This window comes from Coregonus clupeaformis, chromosome 16 (genome assembly GCF_020615455.1).
Source record: "Coregonus clupeaformis isolate EN_2021a chromosome 16, ASM2061545v1, whole genome shotgun sequence".
Lineage (NCBI taxonomy): Eukaryota > Metazoa > Chordata > Actinopteri > Salmoniformes > Salmonidae > Coregonus > Coregonus clupeaformis.
Window position 1 is genome coordinate 6,118,835 of NC_059207.1, and position 10,110 is coordinate 6,128,944.

The following is a 10,110-nucleotide window of genomic DNA, read 5'->3' on the forward strand; positions in this document are numbered from 1 at the left end:
TTTTGGGCGTTAAGTTATGGCAACCATTTGAGTTGCTCTATTTTAGTAGTACACTAACCTGTTAGTAAACCTTTGACATCAAAAAGGTGAGTAACTTGTGGGAATTTCAAGTATTCTACACTTTGACTCACCTATTCTATACTCAAGGATGAGCCAAATTAACCATATTTTAGACAGCACCTGTAACGATGTCATGTCATCGTATCGTGGGGACCAGGTTAGAGTTACGAGATCATTGGCTTGGTTCCATATTCCGTTATGTCAAAAGGAGATTACTGATGTTTAGGATAGCATGATGAATGGACAGGATATACTGACTTGGGGTTAAAGGGTAATAACGTCAAAAGAATGAGAGTGCTCATTGACGATGGCCAGATGGGGGGGTTGAAGAAATGTGTAACCAAGAGTATAAAAGTTGTGAGGTGTTCAACTGCCAATGGGGCAAGGCTATGTCCGTTTGTTAGATGAACCCACAAGCTCGTGATCCAATAAACACTTGGTATAAAATCTCCACAGAATTTCTAAGTAAATTCTAGAAACTCATAACACCTCGGTATAGTTATACAGCTGAAGAAAAAAAGGCCAAATCATTAAAAATAAGTGAATGTTTATTTTTCGAAAAACGTTAGTTACATTTGACACATTTTAGTCATTTAGCAGACGCTCTTATCCAGAGCGACTTACAGTTAGTGAGTGCATACATTTTCATACACTATATACACACACATACAAACACACCCACAAATAACTATGGTACATAGAACCATAATAGCGACACAGTGAAAGATCATGTGCATGTAGCCCAGTCACATCCTCCAGTTATACATTGTATTCACGTTAATCTCACTCTATCCAAAAGGCACGCTCATACACAAATTATGTGCACACGCAAAAATCGACATTCACTCACACGCAAGCAGACAAATACTGCAGCTCACAAATAGGGAATTATTCAAACAATGTAACGTGCTTCAGTACAGGGTGTACTTGGGGTTGATAAATAAGCTTGGTCTTGCAGTGCTTCCATTCTTCATAAATTAATATAAAAATATACAGTAAAGAGACTAGGTTTGTTGGGGGGGAACGTCCAATGGATAACACATATTTAACACTATTTTTCTAAATCCGAGTTGACCGCCCGTCTGCACAAAGAAACAGACAGTCCTGATCCTCAGACAGTCCTGACAGACAGAACACTAAGGCCCGTCCCCCCCCCACTGCCAGCACGTGCAGCGCCTCCCCGCAGTCCCATTTGACAGAGCCCAGAGTCATGTGACCACAAGTAAACCGTCCAGGTGCTCAGACGAAGAGAAGGCGGTTCTTACTGCCATTCCTTCCACCTTCGGGTCCCCATGGTGACAGCGCATTGAAATGCTGAATCCTTATATGTGCAATCTGTCAATCAAAGCATGAAGAACAGTCAATATACATGATTGACAATACATCTACAGACAGACAGTCTCAGGACGTTGTCGAATGGTTTAAAGTAATTCAAATCTAATAAGACTCCCGAGTGGCGCAGTGGTCTAAGGCGCCGCATCGCAGCGCTAGGCTGTGCCACTAGAGATCCTGGTTCGAATCCAGGCTCTGTCGTAGCCGGCCGCGACCGGGAGACCCATGGGGCGGCGCGCACAATTGGCCCAGCGTTGTGCAGGGTAGGGGAGGGAATGGCCGGCAGGGGATGTAGCTCAGTTGGTAGAGCATGGCGTTTGCAACGCCAGGGTTGTGGGTTCGATTCGCACTAGGGGCCAGTATGAAAAACTCACTAACTGTAAGTCGCTCTGGATAAGAGCGTCTGCTAAAATGACTAAAATGTAAAAAAATGAAAAATGTAAGACACCGTTGGAGAATTCAACACCATTTGAGTGGGCTGGGCTGTACCTTTTCCTACTGGGTTTGACCTCCCAGCCGTCGCGACACTTGACGTATGTGATCCCCTGTCCTGGAGTGAGCTCAGTCACTGAGGGGTCCTGGGCACAGAATGTGAACCTACACAAGCCCAAAACAAGGAAAATGGGTCAATACGAGAAGTGTAAGACAACACAAAAAGGCAAAGAGCAAGAGACTTGACTTAATATTTCAGCGCAACCGAGTCCCAATTCATAAAGGTATAATTGACTATAATGACAATGTCCTGGTTTATGAGCGTATTATCAAATCAAAGATGGCTGACTCCGCTTGGTGAACCACCAACCACCCAGTGGAATATAACTAGTATTACAAAAACAAAATGGCTGCCGCTGTTCTCCCACCCCAACTTACTTCTTCTGAGTTTCTCCACACTTGACACGGATCCTGCGGACCTCCAACACCTGGTTGGTGGGCGTGCTGCTGCTCTTCCAGTCCCAGAAGTTCTTCTTAATGTTTTTCCAGAAGGACCCGAAGGACTCAGACGCCCCCTCCCAGCTCAGACGGATCTTCAGCAGGTCCCCGATGTCGTCCTCGGTGAAGACCAGGAAGGTATTGGTCAGGTTCAGACCCACTTTGTTAGGACTGGAGAGAGACACAAAGGGTCAACCACAGGTCGTCTACATACAGTAAATAGTCTTCACTTATTTGCTATTAAAGTGAGAAGTTCGGGCTGGATCAAAAAAAGCCACAAGACCACAAATTCAAAATGAGCAGCACCACAATCCTAACGTCACCCATTCAGTACAGAGGTTTTTCCCAGCACACAGCCATGAGACCTAGTACAAGTAGCAATGTTGGCGCAATAGTACTACTCAAGTCTTTTCATCATTTCTTTATACTGGGTTAGGTATAGTATAGGGTACTATGTAGTACAGCAGTGCTCACATGTCCACATGCAGGTCGTGGCTGTCGTTGTGAGCGCCATACAGCTTCACGTAGAAGGTCGGGTCAGCATCGTCGGCCTGCTTTCTGTTGAACACATGCATCTTCATCTGGTAATGGATGCCTAGGAGGGAAAAACAGAGCCAAGAGGGTCAATAGCGGTTATCAACACTAGTAGGGGCAAGGGCTAAGCGCACACAGGAGATTACAGTAGCATTTATGGACCGCAAGGTGCGTCATAAAACAACGGTTTAGAGATATCAGAATTTGACCAGCGATAAGAAAAGGTGTTTATAGCAACAGATGTAGAATTACCTGCAGGAGGATTTAACCCTGAGCCAACTAGTAAGTTATTAAGAAAAAAAGCACAAAAACTTAACCTGTTTTTTTTCTCCCAGTTATAGTGTTGGAACCACTAAACTAACCAATCACAGGGCTACAAAACACAGCTCACCTCCGAAGGGTGTGTCGGCGCGGGTCTTCAGGTACATCTTGCTGTTACGCCTCTTCCTCGTCTTCTTGGCGTTGTATCCCATCTGGTTACAGCGGTTCTTTCGGCAGCTCAGGCAGATGCCCTTCTTGAAGCGTTCAGGGTCTGTGCACTGGTAGGCAAAGCTTGTGTGTGCCTTGCTGATCAGAGAGTCTACAAACAGGTGTACAGCTCGCTCGTGCTCACACTTCATCACATCCATGAAATCTGAGGAGAGAAGGACAGTCAGATTAACTCACCACAACAGCAAAACCAGTACAGCACCGTGTCCAAGTTAAGGTTACAGAATTCCCAGAGTTTCAGAAATCTTGTTTGGAGGATTTCTGGAACCAGAAGGGAATGTATTACAAGAGAATCCTCCAAATGAGATTTCTAAAAAAACACTGAATTTGGGAAAGTTTCAGAAATGTTGGTCTCGGCGACTCCTCCCCGCGTCTCGGCGACTCCTCCCCGTGTCTCGGCGACTCCTCCCCGTGTGTGGGTACTCACTTCCTCCGGCGGCGCTGGTCAGCACGCTGGTCAGGTCACAGCCCGGCTGCACGTCTCCTCCGTTGGGGTAGATGTCGATGTCTCCGATGGGCTGCTGGATCCCGATGCTCACTCCCAGCGCCTCGCGCGTGTACGTATGCAGGACGTCCACAAAGTCAGCGTCGTCCGAAGAGAGGCGCTTCTCATCGCCCACCCCCTCAAACATGGGCCCTGCCGGGTCTAGACCTATAGGAGAGATGGGAGAAACAGGAACGTCTCATTTGGTGGACAAGAGAGGGGTGTGTCTAAGAGCTATAGGCACACATCTTCTGCAGTCAATACACCGTGACCATTGGCATCTTCTGCAGTCAATACACTGTGACCATTGGCATCTTCTGCAGTCAATACACTGTGACCATTGGCATCTTCTGCAGTCAATACACTGTGACCATTGGCATCTTCTGCAGTCAATACACCGTGACTATTGGCATCTTCTGCAGTCAATACACTGTGACCATTGGCATCTTCTGCAGTCAATACACTGTGACCATTGGCATCTTCTGCAGTCAATACACCATGACTATTGGCATCTTCTGCAGTCAATACACTGTGACCATTGGCATCTTCTGCAGTCAATACACTGTGACCATTGGCATCTTCTGCAGTCAATACACTGTGACCATTGGCATCTTCTGCAGTCAATACACCGTGACTATTGGCATCTTCTGCAGTCAATACACTGTGACCATTGGCGTCTTCTGCAGTCAATACACTGTGACCATTGGCATCTTCTGCAGTCAATACACCGTGACTATTGGCATCTTCTGCAGTCAATACACCGTGACTATTGGCATCTTCTGCAGTCAATACACCGTGACTATTGGCATCTTAACACATCCGTCACTCCATAATGACATATTGATGCTCGTTAGATATGACTATATGGAGCATTACCCTAAAGGGTACTTGTTTCCTACTGGACTAGTACGGAGTTTGATTTACAGGAGCTTGGCACCGTTCCAAAGGTTCATACAGTTTCCTGTGAGGAGCAACAGTGAGTGAGGTCATATCCTGCCGCCACTTACCCGTGATCCGGCCGACGCTCCCTCGCACGAACGTGCCGGCGTAGCCCGCTACATGAGCCCCCAAGCTGTAGCCAATCAGATGCACATTCTGCAAGGGCAGCTGCTGTTCCTCCTATCGGATTCAAGACAAACCACACATCAGCAGCTGCTACACTCTCCCCGCCCCAAACTCACTGAACAAGACCTGGCCCTCGGCCAATAGCAGTCAGTCATTCCCTGGGCACCAGCCAATCCCAGTGGAGATAATGAGGGAAGAATACGTTCACGCTGTTCATGCCATGCAACAGCACCTCCACCTTCTGCCTCTGCTGGTCTCGGTCGACTCCCCTAACCACAGCCTGAACCCTGGGCTTGAGTGTCAGTGTCCTGGCCTGGTTCAGGGGACAGAGCCTGGCCTGAATGGGACGCGTCCCAATACTGTTAAATAGCCTCCTTTCCCTCAATCATCCATCTGAAATAGACTAGATGGGTAGAAAGGAAAGCAGTATGGTGCATTTGAACTACACCCAGTCTCTGCTCTTAGTGGAAGTAAATTCACGAATGAGGGGAGAGGACTGCGAATCGCAACCATTGGCGCTTGTGGAGAGCGATTCCCATCGCAAACTAGACAGAGGACAACTCTTCCTCAAGAGCATCTGCCGAGTCCCTCCCGACCGACCAAATGGAAACGACAGTATACCCAGAACTCCCGTTTGGGATTCTAGAATCCCAGAGTTCCCACCCACACCTGCAAAGGATGCCAACGGCTTCCCAGCTGTTCTGTTGCTAAGGGAAACCCCCTCTAGCCAGCTGGTGGGACTGGAAGGGTGTACGGCTGCTCAGCGGTGTGCTAACACACTGGACTCCACGTGTCCTGGATCCATCTCCGCTCGCTAAGCTACTGGAGACAGTCCTGTCCTGTCCTCTGTCAGTATGTGTCAGCCTAGAGATCAATGTATACAACAGCCCTATTCACCAATACTCCTGGCCAATAGAAGACACCACTGAACTATCAAATAAATTCAAATCAAAATCACACACCTGGAGCCAGTTGATGGTGGTGGCGACGCTGAGGCCGACTTGGTGGGTGTGGTTTACAGCGTCGGGGTAGAGCTGGTGGGCCATGGGCAGCCAATCAACGATGACTACGTTGGCCTCCGGCTCTCGCTGCATCATGGCCGCCACTAGCTTCCGCATCCAACTCTCAAACATCCCGCTCATCTGGGGAGGGGGGAGGGGGGGTAAGTCAGCGATCCTCAAACTTTCCGTCTTCAACCCATCGCGTGCACACACACACACAACAGTCGAACATCTAAAAGGCTCATGTGACCCCTCAAACCCATTTCTAAAAACACAGACACATCAAAGCCTCACTGAAGCAAAGTGTGTGAAGGCAGTCTATAAAAGGGAGAGAGGAGTGTCTGTTTTACCGTCCAGCCGTGGATAATAAAGATGGTCTTGGCTGTGACGTTGAAGCCACACTCCTGCAGACTCCACTTCTCACCAGGCAGCAGGATGCAGCCGTCCACGTCTAGATCCAGGCTCTTCCTCATGTTGTATGTGATCCTGTCATGGAGCGCCTCATCATCACTGTGTAGCACTTTAAACTCCTCATCTGAGAAAGAGAGCGAACGAGAGAGAAGAGGAGGGGGGGGGGGAGAGATGAGGGGGGGAGAAAGAGAAGGGAAGAGGATGGGGGGGGGGGAGAAGGGAAGAGGGACATTAGGATGAGCATCATCTCTAGGTGCACCTCAGTGTTGTCCTTGATTCTTCTTCCTCCATCCACTGCACCAGACTGGTGAACACAATATAGTGAATCCCTATCAACGGCAGGTAGCTTAGTGGTTAAGAGCGTTGTGCCAGTAACCGAAAGGTCGCTGGTTCTAATCCCTGAGCCGACTAGGTGAAAAAAATCTGTCGATGTGCCCTTGAGCAAGGCCCTTAACCCTAATTGCTCCTGTAAGTGGCTCTGGATAAGAGCGTCTGCTAAGTGACTAAAATGTAAACATCTTTGCTTTTCCCATCCCACGTTTTTGATCATCTAGGCCAGGAATGGGCAACTGGCGGCCTTTGGTAGGCCCGCCGCACATCAATTCAGTGTAGTGCAGATGGGAGGAGAAGAGTAAGGAGAAGAAGCTGTTGCTGAAAAGCAACTATTTCTGTGGACAACGCCCTGAATTCACCTGCTAATACAGTACAGACAGTGTAGCCTATACAATTTAGCCACGTAGGCCATACTGCCGCGACGATATCTAAAAATCACACACACTGCTGCTGCTCCTACTGTTTATTATCTATCCTGATTGCCTAGTCACTTTTACCCCTACCTACATTATAACTCTAACTCATACCCCTGCACGTTCACTAGGTACCAGTCTGTCTAGTCCTTGTGTGTGTATATATATATAGTGTCCTTATTGTTATTTTATCATACATTTCCTTTTTCTTAATGTTTAACTCTGCATTGTTGGGAAAGGGCCCGTAAGTAATCGTTTCACGGTAGTCTACACTTGTTAAATTCGGCGCGTGTGAATTGCTCCTGTGCGCCTTCTTCACACTTTCGTCGTACACCTGTCGTGCTCGTACTGCCACGCTTTCACACGAACACTCAAGATATCTGCAGAGTCAAAAATATATATGTTTTACCGGACTACCGGCGTCTCAAAAGCAAATTTGCCTACAGTGTTAATTCCGTTCCTCTCTCGCACCTACCTGGGCTTGAACCAAGATCCCTCTGCACACATCGACAACGGTTCCCCCTCGCAGCACAGTTACCCGTCACGCCACAAAATCCGTAGGCGTCGCGGGATCTGGGTAACACCTCCTTAAAGGTCTCAGAGCGTGACGTCACCTGATTGAAACGCTCCTAACGCGCGTTGATAACTAGCTGGCCGTTTCACACCGGTTAGATGTAGTCAGGAGGGTCATTTACCAATCACATGGAAAATATTTATACAACTTTGTTACGACTGGCCCATGAGCATAAATTCCTCTTAGTTAGGAACAGAACAGGATCAAGTGGAATCCTGTGGACATTCTATAAAATTGCTTTAATGTAGAAATGTAAAGACATTTAAAGAGGGTCTAAATTCAAAATGTTGAATTCTGATTGATTGCTTAGGGCTACTTTTAAAATAGGCTCGCAGCACACTGACTGGGCTCTCAGCAAAACGCGGATTTAGCTGATATTCTCCTTTCCACATGAAACAGGAGACGTGGCGTCTTGTCCGGGTTTTGCTCCCCATGGTTACCCCTTCCTAAAGACACGTTTTCAACTCACGCTAAAACTGCTTAGAGTCATTGACCCTTTCCTCATGGCGTCTCTCCTTTAAGACTCAAATAAATTCCAGTGGGTTGTCTAGCCTATTATTGAAAATGTAGGGCAGGCTATCCGAATCTGGTGTTAAAAAGGGTAAATGAAATAGTTTCTCTGTGATTAGATTGGATATCCTTTTACCTTTGAAAACTGCGTTCTCTCCCGACACAAAGACTGTAACTGCACAAAGTACGAAAATCCACAACGAAAGAGTGATATTTGTCATTTCTTTCTCACTCAAAAAAATGTGAAGCCCGTCGTTGTTTCGATAAGAACTGGAACTTTCACAGTTGGTGGTGTTTGTCAGAGAACCTGTCCAACCGTCCAAGTATCAATGAAAAGCCGGCGGCAGTGTTCCGTCTACGCGTAACACCGGTAGCAGCAGAGTGAATGTATGAACCTGCGTCAAGTTTCTCATCACATATTTAAATAGTTTCTCCTTTAGTCATCTGATCATCGGCAGATCGCTACGTAGGAATTCTAGGCTTGTAATTGGTCAAGCCTCCATTTGTTTACGTTTAAAGGCGTGGCAAAGAAAGGATGAATGAATTTGTAGTACCTTATCTACAACGCTTTCACGGGCTGTGGGATCTGCACCTATATGGTTCCGAATGTTGGGAGTAGCCTACAGTGAGTACACTACTAGCATGGAAGACAAATGCCAATATCTCGGTCACAACTTGTCATAACCTGTAGGCATCACGCATCAGCTATTGTCTCTAAATCTTCAAGTCAAAACGGGACCTTCCTTTGGCATTTACCCCATAGTAACCCCTCACACTTATAGAGGCTACCTTTGACAGTCAAAACAGAGAGAGAGAGATCAGGTCGATTTTTTTTTGTGTTTCAGAGACCAAACGTTATTCGTCTAATTGTGATTATGAATTATTACACTGAACAAAAATATAAACGCAACATGTAAAGTGTTGGTCCCATGTTTCATGAGCTGAAATAAAACATTCCAGAAATGTTCCATATGTACAAAAAACGTATTTCTCTCAAATGTTGTGCACAAATTAGTTTACATCCCTGTTAGTGAGCATTTCTCCTTTGCCAAGATAATCCATCCACCTGACAGGTGTGGCATATCAAGAAGATAATTAAACAGCATGATCATTACACAGGTGCACCTTGTGCTGGGGACAATAAAAGGTCACTTTAAAATGTGAAGTTTTATCACACAATACAACACTGCAGATGTCTCAAGTTTTGAGGGAGCATGCAACTGAAATGCTGACTGCAGGAATGTCCACCAGAGCTGTTGCCAGATAATTGAATATTCATAAGCTGCCTCCACCGTCGTTTTAGAGAATGTCAGTATGTCCAACTGGCCTCACAACCGTAGACCACTTGTAACCATGTCAGCCCAGGATGTAGGGAATTTATTTCAATTGACTGATTTCTTATATATGAACTGTAAATCATTAAAATCTTTGAAATTGTTGCATGTTGCGTTTATCATTTTTTTTGTTCACTATAATTTGTGTGGCTTCGGATTGCATTCAATGGAGCGCGAAAACAAGAACATGTCCATCCTCGCATGGACAAAAAAAGTTATATTATATTAGGCCTATATTCTGAGAACTAGACGAGACAATAAAAACAGGGAAGTGTCCCCCTCTGCTAGCCCATGGGAATGTTTAAAGGCCCCTCGCGCGATGGGGGGAGGGTTGGTTAGCTCCCTCTCTCTCACTCTCTCCCTCCGGGTCTCTCTGGCGAGGTGCCAAGCCTGCTCACGGACGGAGTTTCAATTGATGAGGGGAAGAATAGGCTCACTCACGCAAGGGCTCGGCTACAACAATACCAGTGTTTACACACACACATGAGCGCACAGTAGGACGTGTTGCTGGAGAGATGTACACCTGCTACCCGCTGGCGGTTTGGCCTATCAGATGTTGCTGATGTGCTTTCTAATGTGTTTGAGTAGGCTTGTGTTAAATAACGTCGTCAGCACTGTTGAGAACCCTCGTCGTGACTTA

At 46.6% G+C, this 10,110-nt stretch overlaps 1 protein-coding gene across 2 annotated transcripts; it reads right to left on the bottom strand.

The window, feature by feature from the left end:
- Window positions 1–590: 590 nt before the first annotated feature.
- Window positions 591–8,537, bottom strand: LOC121584324 (endothelial lipase-like). 2 transcript variants are annotated; one of them, XM_041900138.2, is made up of 10 exons: window positions 8,273–8,537; window positions 6,246–6,430; window positions 5,857–6,036; window positions 4,837–4,948; window positions 3,773–3,997; window positions 3,248–3,490; window positions 2,797–2,917; window positions 2,263–2,493; window positions 1,882–1,989; window positions 591–1,395 (listed from the first exon to the last, which is right to left on the bottom strand). In XM_041900138.2, the coding sequence occupies exons 1-10, from the start codon at window positions 8,355–8,357 to the stop codon at window positions 1,383–1,385; spliced, it is 1,503 nt and encodes a 500-aa protein (XP_041756072.2). In that variant the 5' UTR covers window positions 8,358–8,537; the 3' UTR covers window positions 591–1,382. The 2 variants fall into 2 exon arrangements, with proteins under 2 accessions (XP_041756072.2, XP_045081532.1); XM_045225597.1 differs by lacking the exon at window positions 8,273–8,537 and adding an exon at window positions 7,528–8,248.
- Window positions 8,538–10,110: the final 1,573 nt, after the last annotated feature.